Here is a 17,961-nt window from a genome sequence, read left to right as displayed (position 1 = left end):
TTAAATTTCACATGGATTCCATCTCCAATTGATTCCTTACCACCTCCTGGATCTGCGCTTCCCAATTCTGTTTTCGGCTAAGATAGAACACGAAAGGCACATATCGGAGGAGAGTAAGAAAAATATCAAGAAATTCTTTAAGTACATAAATAGTAAGAAAGGGAGGTGAGATCATATTGGTCCCATAAAGAATGAAGGTGGGAATCTGGTTACAAAGGATGGAGAGAGGGCGAAGGTATTGAATGCAACCATCAGTCCCTCCCCTCACGCCAGGGTACTAGGTGTAATCCTAGACTCCGACTTGTCATTTCAGCCTCAAATCCAATCATTGTCAAAAGTTTGTAGAATTCACCTCCGTAACATCTCTAAAATTCGCCCTTTTTTAACAAATGAAACCACCAAGCTCCTCATTCACTCCCTTGTTATCTCTCGCCTTGACTATTGCAACTCCCTTCTCATTGGCCTACCGCTCCATAGGCTATCCCCTCTTCAGTCTATCATGAATGCTGCTGCCAGACTTATCCACCTTACCAACCGCTCAGTGTCTGCCAACCCTCTACTTCAATCCCTACACTGGCTCCCAATCACCCAGCGAATTAAATTCAAAATTCTAACCACAACATACAAAGCCATTCACAACTCTGCCCCAAGCTACATCACTAATCTTGTCTCCAAATATCACCCAAATCGTCCTCTCCGCTCTTCTCAAGACCTCCTGCTTTCAAGCTCTCTCATCTCCTCCTCCCATGCTCGTCTCCAGGATTTCTCCAGAGCCTCTCCCATCCTCTGGAACTCGCTACCTCCATCTATCCGGCTAGCCCCTACTCTTGCTACCTTCAGGCAATCCCTGAAAACTCATCTCTTCAGGAAAGCCTATCACGTCTCCAACTAATCTCCTACCACTTCCACCAGCTCATTCCCCACAGTTACAACCTTTTGTACCACCTGCCCCACCCTATTAGATTGTAAGCTCTTCTGAGCAGGGCCCTCTTAATCCTATTGTATTGTATTGTATTATATTATAACTGTATTGTCTCCCTTTTATATTGTAAAGCGCTGCGTAAACTGTTGGCGCTATATAAATCCTGAATAATAATAATAATAATAATAATAATTCTTCTCAGTCTTCACGAGGGAATCGGGGGGGCTTCAGTAATCAAAACTGCAAGGTTTTTCCTCATGGCATGTCACAGGAAGCACCCTCATAGCTAACAGAGGACAGAATTAGACTTGAAAAACATAACATTAATAGGTCACCGGAACAAAGGTGGCTTGCACCCGAGGGTCCTTAAGGAACTCAATCAAGTAATTGCCAGACCATTGTTCCAAATTTTTACGAACAGCCTACTGACTGTAATGGTACCAGCTGATTGGACAAAAGCCAATGTAGGACCACTATTTAAAAAAGGGCCAAGATACATCCCTGGGAATTACAGACCAGTTAGCCTAACATCAATTGTATGCAAGCTCTTGGAGGGGATGATAAGGGACTATATACAAGATTTTAGCAATCACAACTGTATCATTAGCAGTAATCAGCATGGATTCATGAAGAATCATTCTTGCCAAACCAATCTATTAACCTTCAATGAGGAGGTGAGCTGCCATCTAGATAAAGGAAGGCCCGTAGACGTGGTGTATCTGGATTTTTGCAATAACTTTTGATAAAGTTCCCCATAAACGTTTACTGTACAAAGTAAGGTCAGTTGGCATGGACCATAGGGTGATTACATGGATTGAAAACTGGCTACAGAGGCGAGTTCAGTGGGTAGTGATAAATGGGGAGTACTCGGAATGGGCAGGGGTGGAATCTGGGGTCCCCCAGGGTTCTGTCCTGGGACCAATCCTATTTAATTTGTTTATAAACGACCTGGAGGATGGGGTAAACAGTTCTGTATTTGCGGACGATACTAAGCTAATCAGCTCAATAACTTCTCCACAGGATGTGGAAACCTTGCAAGAAGATCCAAACAAATTAATGGGGTGGGCAACTACATGGCAAATTAGGTTTAATGCGGAAAAATGTAAAATGCATTTGGGTGTCAAAATAATGAATTCAATCTACTCACTGGGGGGAGAACCTATGGGGGAATCTAGGATGGAAAAGACTCTGGTCCGGCCGTACCTGGAGTATGCTGTCCAGTTCTGGGCACCAGTCCTCAGGAGGGATGGAACCTGTAGAGTCCAGAGAAGGGCAACAAAACTAATAAAGGGTCTAGAGGACATTAGTTATTAGGAAAGGTTACGAGCAATGAACTTGTTCTCTCTGGAGAAGAGACGCTTAAGAGGGGATATAATTTCAATGTACAAATACTAGTAGTATTGGTGACCCCACAATAGGGATAAAACTTTTCTGCGTAAGGGAATTTAATAAGACACGCTGCCATTCACTAAAATTAGAAGAAAAACAGTTTAACCTTAAACTGGGTTCTTTACTGTGAGAGTAGTTGGGATGTGGAATTCCCTTCCACAGGCAGTGGTTTCAGCGGCAAGCATCGATAATTTTAAAAACTATTAGATAAGCACCTGAACGACCACAACATACAGGTATATTCAATGTAATACTGACATAAAATCACACACATAGGTTGGACCTGATGGACTTGTGTCTTTTTTCAACCTTGCCTACTACAGTATCTCACAAAAGTGAGTACATCCCTCACATTTTTGTAAATATTTTATTATATGTTTTCATGTGACAACACTGAAGAAATTACACTTTGCTACAATGTAAAGTAGTGAGTGTACAGCTTGTATAACAGTGTAAATTTTCTGTCCCATCAAATAAACTTAAAACACAGCCAAGTCTTAACCGCTGGCAACAAAAGTGAGTACACCACTAAGTGTAAATCTCCAAATTGGGCCCAAAGTGTCAATATTTTTTGTGGCCACCTTTTTTTCAGCACTGCCTTAACTCTCTTGGGCATGGAGTTCACCAGAGCCTCACAGGTTGCCATTGGAGTTCTCTTCCACTCCTCCATGACGACATCACAGATCTGCTGCATGTTAGAGACCTTGCGCTCCTCCACCTTTCGTTTGAGGAAGCCCCACAGATGCTCAATAGGGTTTAGGTCTGGAGACATGCTTGGCCAGTCCATCACCTTTACCCTCAGCTTCTTTACCAAGGCAGTGGTCATCTTGGAGGTGTGTTTGGGGTCGTTATCATGTTGGAATACTGCCCTGCGGCCTAGTCTCTGAAGGGAGGGGATCATGCTGTGCTTCAGTATGTCACAGTAAATGTGGGCATTCATGGTTCCCTCAATGAACTGCAGCTCCCCAGTTCCGGCAGAACTCATGCAGTCCCAGACCATGACACTCCCACCAACATGCTTGACTGTAGGCAAGACACACTTGTCTTTGTACTCCTCACTAGGGATGAGCTTCGTGTTCAACCCATGTTCGACTCGAACATCGTGTGTTCGGTCGTTCGCCGAATTACGAATGATATGGGCCGTTCGCGCCAAATTCGAGTGGCGCGTCACGGCCCATAATTCACTGCGGCATCGCATTGCATTGCTGGCTGATGATTGGCCAAGCATGCACTATGACCCGCATGCTTGGCCAATCACAGCGCTGTCTGAACAGAGCCATAATTGGCCAAAGCCAAGGAGGCTTTGGCCAATTATGGCTCAGGGGGTTTAGTACATGCCCCACACTATTTAAGGCAGCCTGCACGGCGGCCCTGTGTAGTGTGTTCCGGCGTTCAGACAGAGATAGAGAGAGAGAGAGACAGTGTCATTTGATTTGAGTTAGATAGAGTAGGCAGGTCGAGTCAGTTAGCTGCAGTTACAGTGTATTGTGTGTGTGTATATATATATATATATGCATCCCAGGTGGTGTGTGTGTGTGTGTATGTGTATACATACACACTATATTCAGTTTAGCTAGATCCTGTTCTTCTCTTCCTAATATACTGACAGGCAGACAGGTGTTTTTACCGTATTTCCAGTTACTGTACTGTGTACCCTGCACAGTCTCACCTACAGTATAGCTACCTGCAGCCAGGTGCTTGTGTAGGCTCTTGATGTATTTCCAGTTACTGTACTGTGTACCCTGCACAGTTGCACCTACAGTATAGCTACCTGAAGACAAGTGCAGGTGTTATCATACTAATAATACTACAGGCAGGCAGTTGATTCTGCTAGCTGCAGTATAATCGATAGAGATATCTATCCTATCCTATCCTATCCTATTCTATTCTCTGCAGGCCAACAAGGAGAGACAGACAAGCTCTGTGTCTAGAGGCAACAGTGCTGGTCGTGGACACGGTGCATCCTCATTAGCACGTGGCCGTGGGACACGCTTGGACTTTTTTTTTCGGCAGCTGGCCATGTTGAGCCGCAACATGTGGAAGACTTGGTCGAGTGGATGTCCAAGCCATCCTCCTCATCCTCTCACCCATGCTCAGGGTACTTTGTCTGGCAAAGCAGCTGCCAACGCGGCCTCTTCCCTTGGCTCAATGGCATCAGTGACTCCTTCCCTAGCCCCACCATGTCCTCCTGAGGAGTCCCTCAAACTGTTTGACCACAGTGTTGGGTACATGCTCCAGGAGGATGCCCAGCGTTTTGAAGGCTCCGATGATGGTACTCAGCTAGAGAAAGGCAGTAACGTATGCCCAGACAGAGGGGGTGCCCAAGAATGACAGCAATCTGGCAGTCATGTTCCCCCTGCTGCAGCATACTGCCAGGTTTGCTCCAGTGATGAGGAGGGAGGGGATGATGAAGTCACTGACTCCACGTGGGTGCCTGATAGGAGAGAGGAGGAGGAGGCACATCACCAACGAGGCAGGGTGCCCTCCAGGGGCCAGCCTAAGGGCAGCACACTGACTGCATCACACCGCAGAGCTTCACATTTGCAGGGCGCTGCTGTCTTTGCGTGTTATTACAAAAGTTCTTTGGTGTGGGCCTTTTTTGAGATGAGTGCATCAGATCGCACCACTGCTATTTGCAACATATGTCTCAAGCGTATCTCGCGTGGCCAAAACATCTCCCGCTTGGGCACCACATGCTTGAAAAGACATATATTGACCTGCCATGCAGTTCTTTGGCAAGCGTACCTAAAAGACCCACACCAAAGAACAAAGCGGACCTCTCCTTGCTCCTCATCAGCTGGGATCTCCAACCCCACTATACCTTCAGTCCTCTCTGAGACCTGCACTGAGAGGAACGAAGGTGTAGAATTAAGTGTGTCACAGCCAAGTACTTGCGGGCAATCTGCTATCGGTACACTGATGTCAGATTGTACCAGGCAAATTTCCCTGCCTCAGCTGCTGCACCACAGAAAGAAGTTCGCTCCCAGCCATCCACATGCCCAGCGGTTGAATGCTAGCTTGGCAAAATTGCTAGCACTTCAACTGCTACCTTTTCAGTTGGTAGACTCTGCCCCCTTCCGTGAGTTTGTGGAATGTGCGGTTCCTCAGTGGCAGGTTCCCAAATGCAACTTTTTCTCACGGAAGGCGATTCCGGCTCTCTACCAGCATGTGGAAGGCAATGTCTTGGCCTCGTTGGACAGGGCGGTCAGCAGTAAGGTGCATATTACCGCTGATTTATGGTCCAGCAGGCAGGGACAGGGATGTTACCTAAGTTTCACAGCGCATTGGGTGACTCTGCTGGCAGCTGGGAAGGATGCAGGACAAGGTGCAGTAGTGTTGGAGGTTGTTCCACCACCACGCCTCCAAAATGCCACTTCTTCGACACACTTCTCTCCTCCACCCCCTCCTTCTTCTTCCTCCATGGCCTCTTCCTGTGCTTTGTCCTCGGAACCAGCGGTGCTCCGTAGACGTTTAAGGGGCTACGCAAGTACACAGGCCAAAAGATGCCATGCGGTGCTTGAGCTGGTGTGCTTGGGGGACAGGAGCCACACTGGGGCAGAGATTATGTCAGCTCTGCAGAGGGAGGTTCAGAGGTGGTTGACGCCACGCCAACTTAAGGCAGGAATGGTGGTTTGCGACAATGGCACCAACCTCCTCTCCGCCCTCCGACAGGAACAAATGACCCATGTGCCCTGTTTGGCTCACGTCCTTAACTAGGTGGTGCAGCGGTTCTTGGGTAGGTACCCTTGCTTACAGGTTGTCCTGAGGCAGGCCAGAAAAGTCTGTGTGCATTTCCGCCGGTCATATAATGCCAGTGTTCTGCTGGCAGACCTCTAAAAGGAATTTAACCTGCCCAAGAACCGCCTAATCTGTGACATGCTCACCAGGTGGAACTCACCGTTGGCCATGCTGCAGCGGCTGCACATGCAGCAGAGGGCCATCAATGAGTACCTGTGCGACTATGGCACCAGGGCAGGGTCAGGTGAGCTTGTTTTTTTTTTCCCCACGGCAGTGGGCCATGATCAGGGATGCATGCACTGTCCTGTCACCATTTGAGGAGGCCACGAGGATGGTGAGCAGTGACAGAGCATGCATCAGTGACATTGTCCCCCTTGTCCACCTGTTGGAGCACACGCTGCGTAAGATAATGGACAGGGCACTTGAGGCAGAACAGAGGCAGGAAGAGGAGGACTTCCTTAGCTCTCAAGGCCCCCTTTATCCAGACAGTGTTCCTGCGTGCCTGCCGATCACACACGAAGAGGACGAGGAGGAGGAGGAGGAGTGTCAGCATGGAGGTGGAGCCTGGCACTCAGCATCAGCAGCAGTCTTTAAGGGATCATTTACAGTCCCAAGAAACCCATGGACTTGTACGTGGCTGGGAGGAGGTGGCTGCGGATCATGTCGTCCTTAGTGACCCAGAGGACTCCGGACTGAATGCCTCAGCAAACCTACGCTGCATGGCCTCCCTGATCCTGCAAAGCCTGCGGAAGGATCCTTGTATTCGTGGTATCAAGGAGAGGAATCAATACTGGCTGGCAACCCTCCTTGATCCACGTTACAAGGGTAAGGTTGCGGACCTTATCTTGCCGTCACAGAGGGAGCAGAGGATGAAACCTCTTCGGGAGGCCTTGCAGAAAGGTCTGTGCAAAGCGTTCCCAGAGACTGGGAGGTTACAAACTCCTGTTCCTGGACAACGGGTTGCTGAGGCTCAGTCAGTCAAAGAAGGAGCGATGGAGAAGGTGGCCATCTGACCGATGCGTTCAGACAATTTTTTAGTTCGCAGCCCTAAGGTATAATCAGTTCCAGCAACCATCGCCAGCGTCTGTTTTACATGGTGCAGGAATACCTAGGGGCAAAATCTGACTTGGACACCTTTCCCACCGAAAATCCTCTGGGTTACTGGGTCTTGAGGATGGATCACTGGCCAGAGCTTGCACAGTATGCAATTGAGCAACTGGCCTGTCCTGCATCCAGCGTTCTTTCGGAACGCACATTCAGTGCTGCTGGAGGCTTTGTAACCGATCACAGGGTGCGTCTGTCCACTGACTCAGTCGATCGACTGAACTTCATAAAAATGAATCAGAATTGGATCACCACCAGCTACCAAGCACCTGATGCTGATGTAACCGAATAATTTTTTTTGAAATGTCAGATCCCTTCAAGACTGTCTATGCTGATGCTGAGTGACTATCCTGTTATGCTGAGTAATTATCCTCTTCCTCCTCAATGCTCATCCTGATAGCTTGTAAGAACATTTTTGGTTCTGGGTGCCACCACCAGTGCCTAAGGCCCAATTTTTCAGCCCCTGTTTAACAGGGGCATGTAATTACACTTTTTGAAGCAATACTTTGCAGCAGGGCTCGTTACTGCGATCCAACTAGAGTATCCGTGAGGGGTTGCAGTGTTGTGGCACCAGTGCCTAAGGCCAAATTTTTCTGCCCCTGTTCAACAGGGACATGTAATTAGAATTCTTGATCTAATATTTCACAGCAGGGCCCGTTTCTGCACCCACCAAGGGTAACTGTGAGGACTTACAGTGTTGTGGCACCAGCACCACCACCAAAGGCCAAATTTTTCTGCCCCTGTTCAACAGGGGCATGTAATTACAATTCTTGATCTAATATTTCACAGCAGGGCCCTGTGAGGGCTTACAGTGTTCTGGCAACACCAACACACAAGACCCACATTTCTGCAGAGTATATAGGGCATGCCCCTACTTTCAAACATCCAACTTACAAATAACTCCTATTTGCAAACGGAAGGAGACAACAGGAAGTGAGATGAAATCTACCCCTAGGAAGGGAAATTCTCTCCTGTAAGAGTTAATATGGGAAACACATTTCTCCTTTCCACTGATGCTTTATCACCAATCCTTGTTTCACTAAAAACCCCAAATTTTCAAAAAACATTTGTCATTGGGACAGAAAGTGAGGTGTAATCTTCTGAAGAGGAGCACAGACAGCAAAATAAATGTCACAGGGGTGATAACCCTTCCCTGTTTTCCAAAAAGCTTAAAATAGATTTTTTGGCTGGAGCTAAACACGTTAAAAATGTACCAGTTCAAAATTACAAACAGATTCTACTTAACACCAAACCTACAGCCCCTGTCTTGTTTGCACCGCCTGTATACTGCTGTTCAGAGTATATAGGGCCTGGGGGCCCTGCACCTTTCCTTTTTTTTAATTTGGGTGTGGGATTCCCCTTAATATCCATACAAGACCCAAAGGGCCTGGTAATGGACTGGGGGGTACCAATGCCGTTTGTCTCACTGATTTTCATCCATATTGCCAGAACCTGACATTACATTAAAGCCGCAAGCAGTTTTAAATTACTTTTATTCCTTTAAAAATGTCATTTTATGCAGGGACTGTTCTAAGCACGGGAAACATGCGCCACTTTACAGGCATACTATAGACACCCCCCAGGTATGATATTTAAAGGAATATTTCACTTTTTTTTTTTTTTACTTTAAGCATCATTAAAATCACTGCTCCCGAAAAAAACGGACGTTTTTAAAAGTTTTTTTTGCATTGATATACGTCCCCTGGGGCAGGACCCGGGTCCCCAAACCCTATTTAGGACAATACCATGCAAATTAGCCTTTAAAATTAGCACTTTTGATTTAGAACGTTCGAGTCCCATAGACGTCAATTGGGTTCTAACGTTCGTGCAAATTTTCAGTCCGTTCGCAGGTTCTGGTGCGAACCGAACCGGGGGGTGTTCAGCTCATCCCTACTCCTCACCTGGTTGCCGCCACACACGCTTGACACCATCTGAACCAAATACGTTTATCTTGGTCTCATCAGACCACGGGACATGGTTCCAGTAATCCATGTCCTTAGTCTGCTTGTCTTCAGCAAACTGTTTGCGGGCTTTCTTGTGCATCATCTTTAGAAGAGGCTTCCTTCTGGGATGACAGCCATGCAGACCAATTTGATGCAGTGTGTGGCGTATGGTCTGATCACTGACAGGCTGACCCCCCCACCCCTTCAACCTATGCAGCAATGCTGGCAGCACTCATACGTCTATTTCCCAAAGACAACCTCTGGATATGACGCTGAGCACATGCACTCAACTCCTTTGGTCGACCATGGCGAGGCCTGTTCTGAGTGGAACCTGTCCTGTTAAACTTCTGTATGGTCTTGGTCACCATGCTGCAGCTCAGTTTCAGGGTCTTGGCAATCTTCTTATAGCCTAGGCCATCTTTATGTAGAGCAACAATTTTTTTTTTTTTCAGATCCTCAGAGTTCTTTGCCATGAGGTGCCATGTTGAACTTCCAGTGACCAGTAATGAGAGAGAGAGCGATAACACCAAAATGTAACACGCCTGAGACCTTGTAATACTAACGAGTCACATGAAACTGGGGAGGGAAAATGGCTAATTGGGCCATTTCGCTTTTGTTGCCAGTGATTTAGACATTTATGGCTGTGTGAGTTATTTTGAGGGGACAGCAAATTTACACTGTTATACAAGCTGTACACTCACTACTTTACATTGTAGCAAAGTATAATTTCTTCAGTGTTGTCACATAAAAAGATATAATAAAATATTTACGAAAATGTGAGGGGTGTACTCACTTTTGTGAGATACTGTATGTAACTATGTAACTATATGTATGACAATCAATTTATGATTATGGTATAAAGTATTGGTAGGTTATTGTGTTATTGAAAGCTCTTTTGAAAGTCATTATGACCCGCTGCTGATGACATTCAATGGGCATTTCTTTTATTTTATTGCTCCTTCTTTGTAAATGTAACCTGCTTAAAACATGATGATTCCTGTTACCTATGTGTCTCTGAAGAAGTCCACATAAGAAATGTACATTGGGCAGGTCCTTGCAGTGATGTCATCATGTTCTACTTACAGAGTCAGCCTTTATGGCCAGTACTATCTCCTGATAATGGTGTTGTAATAGAGGTGCATTGAACAATGTTTTCCATGCGCAAATCATAGTGCAGTTTGGCACTCTTTTAATGTGAGGCTCCTTTCACATTAGCTGCAAAGTTTTCCTTTTTCATTCAGCAAGTAAGTACATTACATTTATAAAGTCTATCTGGTAGAGCTCTACCACTAATAAATAAACGTATTAGTATCTGAAGTATTAGCAGAGTGCACCCCGCCAAAAATATAAGAAGTGTTGGGGTGACATACTAATAAATGTAATTTAAATATACACATTTCTCTATCCAGAAAGTTTTACATTAATATTTTCAGCTTATCTTAACTAAATCCCTGACTAAATTAACCAATATACACATTCAAAAGTTAAAGGTTAATACTTCAGCCAAAGTATCACAGTATTCACCTACAAGAAAACAGAGTTAGTACATACATTCTACAATCTTATATATACATCCTACAAATAATACAGTTGTTGAAGAAATATCCCCATGGGGATAACCCCCCAGAAAATCACAGAATCACAAAAGCTATTATGTGCTATTATATATCCTGTACAGTTTACCTTAGAGTCTATAGATCACAATCACTTAATCAGATATTCCTACTCAAAAACTATATCCTACCCTTAGCTAGTACCATACCACCTAAGTATACCATAAGCCCTTAGTGAGCATTAGGCGCACCTATAGTAATATCACTTTACATCAGTAACATAAAATTAAGCTGACTCTTGCCATATAAAGTCCTACAGAGCCCTGAAAAATAAAGCAGAAACAGACAAACTATCTTATCTAACCTATCTAAATATCTACATATGTACAATGCCTGCTACCTGTATGCAGTAAAACTCCCTAGCCAGGGATACTTAGCAAAATAGAAACAGTAGAAGTGTTCTTCAAAGGCGTGTGGGTCAGAGGTGTAACTAGAACCTTCAGGGCCCTGGTGCAAGAAACCATGAAGGGCCCCCCAACACCCCCACCCTTACACCACAGTCCGTAGCGTTCCCCTTTACATCAGAGCTCTCCCTTACATCATGGTCTGTAGCATTCCCCTTTACTTCAGAGTTCCCCTTTACATCAGGATCTGCAGAGTTCCCCTTTAGATCAGGGTCTGCAGCGTTCCCCTTTAGATCAGATTCCATAATTCCCTTTACATCACAGTCCACAAAGTTCTCCCTTCCACCAGAATCCGCAGGGTTCCCCCTTACAGTGTACCCTGATGAAGAGGAGAGCTCTGTGGATCCTGATGTAAAGGGGAACTCTGATGTAAAGGGAAATGTGGTGGACCATGATGTAAAGGGGAACGCTGTAGACTCTGATGTAAGCAGGGCTCTGGTGACCATGGTCCCCCTTACATCATGGTCTGCAGTATTCCCCTTTACATCAGAGTTCCCCTTCACACCAGAGTCCGCAGGGTTCCCCCTTACAGTGTAAGGTAGAACTCTGTAGGCCTTGATGTAAAGGGGAACTCTTATGTAAAGGAGAATGCTGCGAACTCAAGTGTAAAGGGAAACTCTGATGTAAGATGGCTCCTCCCGTTTCATCAGAGTCTACAGCATTCCCCTTTTGCATTATGGTCCGCAGCATTCCCCTTTACAACATAGTTCCTCTTTACATTAGGGCCTGCAGAGTTCTACCTTGCACTGTCAGGGAATCCTTCAGACTTTGATGTAAAAGGCTATGATGTGGAGGGGGGACTCTGGTGACCCCCCCCATAGACTCTGTGTGGCCTTTCTGGAGCTGTCAAACTGACTTCACCACCTCCATTGCTCAGGTGCAGGACAGGCTCAGGCAGACCTTGGCTTTGATCTTTGATCCTTTTCTGTTCTGCTCCCGGCTCTCCCACTCCCCCTATTCATATCACCCGCCTATTCAGTGTAGTTTATTTCATTCACAAACAACATTTATCCCATAGTTGTGGGTTTTGGGCACCATTTTGTTGAAGACCAACTCCACTCTGTATATGGGCAAACTTCAACAAAGTGACTCCGGCAATGGAGACATTAGCTTGGCAGGGGGACGGGCTCCAGCTGAGGGAGAGCTGAGGGGGAAATGTCCCGACCAGGCCAGCCAGAGTGTGACTCTGCAGATGTTCTGCAGGATTGGTGTGCGCTGACCTATCCTCCTCCTCCTTGAAACTTCACCACGGGGCCGCCCCACCCCCGAATCTGTCAAAACCCAAGCACTATTTGGCCTTCCTGGGGCCCCCCACAGTGGTGGAACAGCAGGGCCCAGTCGCGGGGACAACTGTTGCGACTCTGATAGTTCCGCCACTGGTGTAGGTTCTGGCTCTTCTAACCAAAGTCCATAAACCCAAAGCAGAATATATTGACCTCAGCTCAGCTGACACTTGCAGGTGCCCTCTCCTTCTTCAGAATATAGAGCAACTTGACAAAGAGATCCTTCCCCTACACAGAAGAATGTAAAGACTTGCTGAGATTCTCCTTCAATGAGCCATTACCTGCCACTAAGGCAACAGCTCAGGTAGTTGAGCGGCAGAAGTCTTCTCCTGGGGAAATAGCACGAGTCTCCCCCCATGTTGGGGAACAGTTCAGTCCACGTAACAACTTGAGAACAAAGAAACTTCACGAGTTTCCTCCCCTTGGGTAGGCTTCTTATTGTGGAAAGCTATGGTCTGGTTATGATAGGGCTTAGGCACATGCATGAAGTCCCAAACTTTCCCTTCACACCAGGCAGATTGTTTGGACTTTAAAATCTTCCATGACTTCCCTAGGCACATAAGGGAAGTTGTAACAGTATTCAAGAGCCACTCATCTCTGTACAATGTGTAAGAAATGGCAGAATCTGGCAGCTCATCAGGATTCCTCTTCCCTGGAAGACTGTAGGGGCTTTTTGCCCTTCTTATAAGTTGGCTGTAGGCCTAATCTTGTCCAAACTCTAGCAATAGTACAGGGTAGGGACAGATCAATCCTCCTCTCTTTGTGTTCCCTGCTAAGATGGAGACCATCAGCACATTGCATTAGTTGGGCAATGTGTTCCCTCTCTGCAAAATCCCAATCAGAGGCCTAAGAGCCATTATCAGTGGCATCTCTGAGTCTCCAGTCCCATTCGGTCTCCACGACTAATAACCAGTCACCGATGTTCTCTTCCACTGACCAAAACACATTCTCAAATTTGGGTGACCCCGGATCAAAACCCCTAGGCCCTCCTCACCTGATGACCTGGTAGAGTCCAGCCTTTGGGTTCTGCTAATCACAGGCGTCATTACCACAGCCAACTGGTCCTCTGCCCAGATAGCTGCACTGGTCATAGGCTTCTCCACTACAATCAGCTCATCCTCTGCCTGGATAACTGTAGCAGCTTCCACCCCCACTCTTACAGGTGGTGACCCTTGGAATGTAGAGATGAGTGTTTCACTCCTCTGCCAAAGTTGTCTGAGTGAATACCACTGGTCCCACCCCCAATGGTTGCTCAACGCTACCTCTGAGGGCTTTGTAGATAGGATCCAGCATATCTGTACTGTAGCCTGTCTACCAGTTTACTAGCAGGACACTGGGCTGTCGATCGCTGGGCAATAGTTTCAGCAGCATCTTGCCACAGTGACCACACCATCCCTAGGCTCACAACTTGATTGTGACCTGGCATCTGCCACATACCAGTCTAATGTATTCCATCTTGACCTTGTTGCACAATGCTAAATAGCCCTGGAGCATCAACCGTACTCCATTGTCCATTAGTAGCCTGCTTTGCAGCTCAGTTAGCCCATCTGGACGATCGTAACTATTACCGGCAGCTTCAGTAATCACTCGTCAGTTGGGCAAACTTCACTGGTGCTCTCACTCCCGCACCACATATTAACTCTTTCACTGCCACCACTCGGCAATACTTCTGCACTGGGAGTAATCCTCACTGTGTAGAGCAGCCATTCTCTGCTGTGACACAACATTTCACTATACCGATTGCCTTCCTGCAATCCTTAACACTGATTGCCTCCTCGCAATCCACACAATACTGACAGTCTCTTCCATTTTCTCCTGTCTCCTGACCAATCACAGCTGATCTCAGTGTGAACCAGGAAGTGCCGGTAAATGGCTTTCCTGAGTTGCGCTGACAGGGAAAGACGATCATCGGCTCTCCCAGTCAGAGGGGGGGTCTGTGCTGATAATCAGCACATTGATTATCAGTGCAGCCCCCATGAGAGGTGCTCATCAGTTGCCAATCAGTGCCCATCAGCTGCCAGTCTGTGCCCCATCAGTAACGCCTGTCAGTGCCTATAAATGTGCCAATCAGTGCTCCATCAGTAATGCCTGTCAGTACCAATCAGATGCCAATCGGTGCTGCCTATCCAGTGCCATCTATCAGTGCCCATCAGTGCTGCATATCAGTGTAGCCTATCGGTGCCCATCAATGCTGCATATCAGTGCCGCTTATCAGTGCCCATCAATTCTACATATTAGTGCCACCTCATCAGTGCCCATCTGTGCCGCCTCATCAGTGCCTATAAGTGCAGCCTTATCAGTGCCGTCAGTGAAGGAGAAAACAAAATTTTATAACAAACGAAGAAAAACTTTTTTTTTTCCAAAAATTTCTGTCTTTTTTAGTTTGTTTAGCAAGCAATAAAAACCGCAGAGGTGATCAAATACCACCAAAAGAAGGCTCTATTTGTGTGAAGAAAAAGATAACAATTTAGTTTGGGTACAGTGTAGCATGACCGCACAATTGTCATTCAAAGTGTGACAGCACTGAAAGCTGAAAATTGTCCTGGGCAGGAAGGGGGGAAAGTGTCTGGTATTGAAGTGGTTAAAATGGGTGTAAACCCACTTTGAAAAAAAAAAACTAACACCTCCAAGACAAAGGCATAATGAGCTAGTATGCATAGCATGCTAGCCCATTATGTAATACTCACCTGAGATCAAAGCCCTCGATGCGGTGCCCGTACACCGCTCCGGCGGCCGACATCACACCCAGGGGTTACTTCCGGGTAATGCAGCCCTGGCGCTATGATTGGCCAGAGCCGCAATGACGTCACTCCCGCAGATGGTAACGGCACACTCACTGAAGCAACGGCACATACGTGCCGTTGCTTCAGTTTGTGTCAGTGCGCATGTGCCAATGACATTGGCACATGCAAATACAGGGGATATCTCCTAAACCAGGTTTAGGAGATATCCTGGGTAGCTACAGGGAAGCCTTATTATAGGCTTGCCTGTAGCACAAAGTGGTCTGTAAGGGTTTACAACCACTTTAAAAGCGAACTTGTGATTTTCCCATGCAATACAGTCCTTAGATTGACTTGAAGCTTACATTGGTGTTCTCATTTTCAGAGTAGCAGAACAGTGAAAGGGAAGATGCGTATAACCAGTGGCTGTGAGCATCTCAGTGCATAGTCAAAGTTTAAATGTAAAGCCAATTGCCTAGTATTGCTGCAGTGCAAAATAAGCAGATCTCCATAGACCAGTAATGAGATTATTGGTTTTCTATTACAGATGGGGAAGATGGACTGGTATTCAGTGGTGTCCCTCTGGGTTTCTTGTCAGATTTGCTCTGCAAGTTGAGCGGCCCCAGGGCGATGGTGACGATACTGCAGCCAACAATATCATGTTCCAATGCTCTGATAATAATATCCTGACAGGTTATGGTGGAAAATGGGGAACATTCGGAAATTGGAGTGACATGTGCCAATCTGGAATCTGTGGCATCAGAACCCTTGTGGAGCCTGACCAAGGAAGAGGAGATGACACGGCCCTGAATGATGTCGTTTTCAGATGCTGTTAAAATGAGGATCAAAAGAAATGAAATAAGAAGAGTAATATGAAGATTAGCTTGAAATAAAATGATTCATGCTATAGTTTTAAATAAATAATACTTTAATAAAGAAATCAGATGAGATGGTCAATGTGTTGTGTTGTGTTTAAATACGATAAATGTGTTGGGATACATTACGATAAATACGTATCACATAGCATAAAGAGAACTTCAAGGGTACGAGTAAAAGTTTAATACAAATATAACACTGGGAATGGAATATCCTTACTCATATAAAAAGAGAGAAAATTTGGTCAGCGGGACTTTGAATGAGGCCAATCACTATATAGAGAAAGCATGTGGGATATAAAACACAGTATTGCTTACTCTATATAGCGATTGGCCTCATTCAAAGTCCCGCCGACCAAACTTTCTCTCTTTTTGTTCAAATTTGGGATGGAGGCTAATTACTTATGGTGCCTTGGACCACATCATTCTCTCTCATCCTTACTGATATAATGCATAAGTTCTAATTTCATTTGCCATGTGTCACTGGTGGCTTTTGTCTGCCGTTTTGAATGCAGAGCATTCTCCAACAGTGACATCATACCTCCAGCACACATGTCGGTCCTTCCCCAGTGAGATCCCTCTTCACACACACATTGGTCTTTGACCAGTGAGATTCCCCTTCACAAACACATTGGTCTTTGACCAGTGAGATTCCCCTTCACATACACATTGGTCTTTGACCAGTGAGATCCCCCTTCACATACACATTGGTCTTTGACCAGTGAGATCCCCCTTCACATACACATTGGTCTTTGACCAGTGAGATCCCCCTTCACATACACATTGGTCTTTGACCAGTGAGATCCCCCTTCACATACACATTGGTCTTTGACCAGTGAGATCCCCCTTCACATACACATTGGTCTTTGACCAGTGAGATCCCCCTTCACATACACATTGGTCTTTGACCAGTGAGATCCCCCTTCACATACACATTGGTCTTTGACCAGTGAGATCCCCCTTCACATACACATTGGTCTTTGACCAGTGAGACCCCCCTTCACATACACATTGGTCTTTGACCAGTGAGATCCCCCTTCACATGCACATTGGTCTTTGACCAGTGAGATCCCCCTTCACATACACAATGGTCTTTGACCAGTGAGATCCCCCTTCACATACACATTGGTCTTTGACCAGTGAGATCCCCCTTCACATACACATTGGTCTTTGACCAGTGAGATCCCCCTTCACATACACATTGGTCTTTGACCAGTGAGATCCCCCTTCACATACACATTGGTCTTTGACCAGTGAGATCCCCCTTCACATACACATTGGTATTTGACCAGTGAGATCCCCCTTCACATACACATTGGTATTTGACCAGTGAGATCCCCCGCACACAGACTGGTCTTGACTAGGGCAGTCAGATAACTTACTACCCCAAACCACACATGTATGCAGACTTACTATTATTAACAAATGATGACATTGACACCTGCTGGATGTAAATGGCCTGTTCGGCCTTTTATTAACAAAACCAAATAAACTAACCATTATTCAAAATATTCCAGCTAGAATCATACAACTTGGTTGAAGGTCCCTGACGACCCCATCTTCATCGTTTGGTCTATAATACCTCTTAGTTAGCATCTGTCCCCAGCCGCCAGAATTGCCTCGAGGACCACTAACTGACCACAGACCCCCACCAACTTATTACCCGGTAGTCTAAACTTAAACCAGACCATCTGGGAGGACTCCATACCTGAGAATGGGTCCCCATTCTCTCAATACCTCATGTTTTTTATACTTATCGTCAAAGACCCAACTGCCATGCACCTTTTTTCAGTCTACTCCAATACCAGGAAAACTTTTTATTAGGGCGGGAGGAAGGGAACTTTCCAACCCGCTTCTTCCTCCAGACTGCTAACCTCTGATCTCCCCCTTCCTGGACTTTACTTACCACTCCTCCCCCACTCATCCTGTCCTCCAATCCGGTAAGACAAGTACTTTCTTCAACACCCTCC

General features: G+C 46.1%; 1 protein-coding gene across 1 annotated transcript in view; it reads left to right on the top strand.

Moving 5' to 3' along the window:
- The window catches only part of LOC141133560 (vitelline membrane outer layer protein 1-like), a 104,509-nt gene extending 88,436 nt beyond the window's left edge, over positions 1-16,073 (top strand). Inside the window, exon 3 of the mRNA XM_073623020.1 lies at positions 15,664-16,073. Coding sequence (XP_073479121.1) covers positions 15,664-15,952 — 289 coding nt within the window. The 3' untranslated portion in view covers positions 15,953-16,073. The remainder of the gene's footprint in view (positions 1-15,663) is intronic.
- Positions 16,074-17,961: the final 1,888 nt, after the last annotated feature.

This window comes from Aquarana catesbeiana, linkage group LG03 (genome assembly GCF_042186555.1).
Source record: "Aquarana catesbeiana isolate 2022-GZ linkage group LG03, ASM4218655v1, whole genome shotgun sequence".
Taxonomy (NCBI): Eukaryota; Metazoa; Chordata; class Amphibia; order Anura; family Ranidae; genus Aquarana; species Aquarana catesbeiana.
The sequence above is the reverse complement of the archived record's forward strand: the minus strand, read 5'-3'. Positions and strand labels throughout refer to the sequence as shown.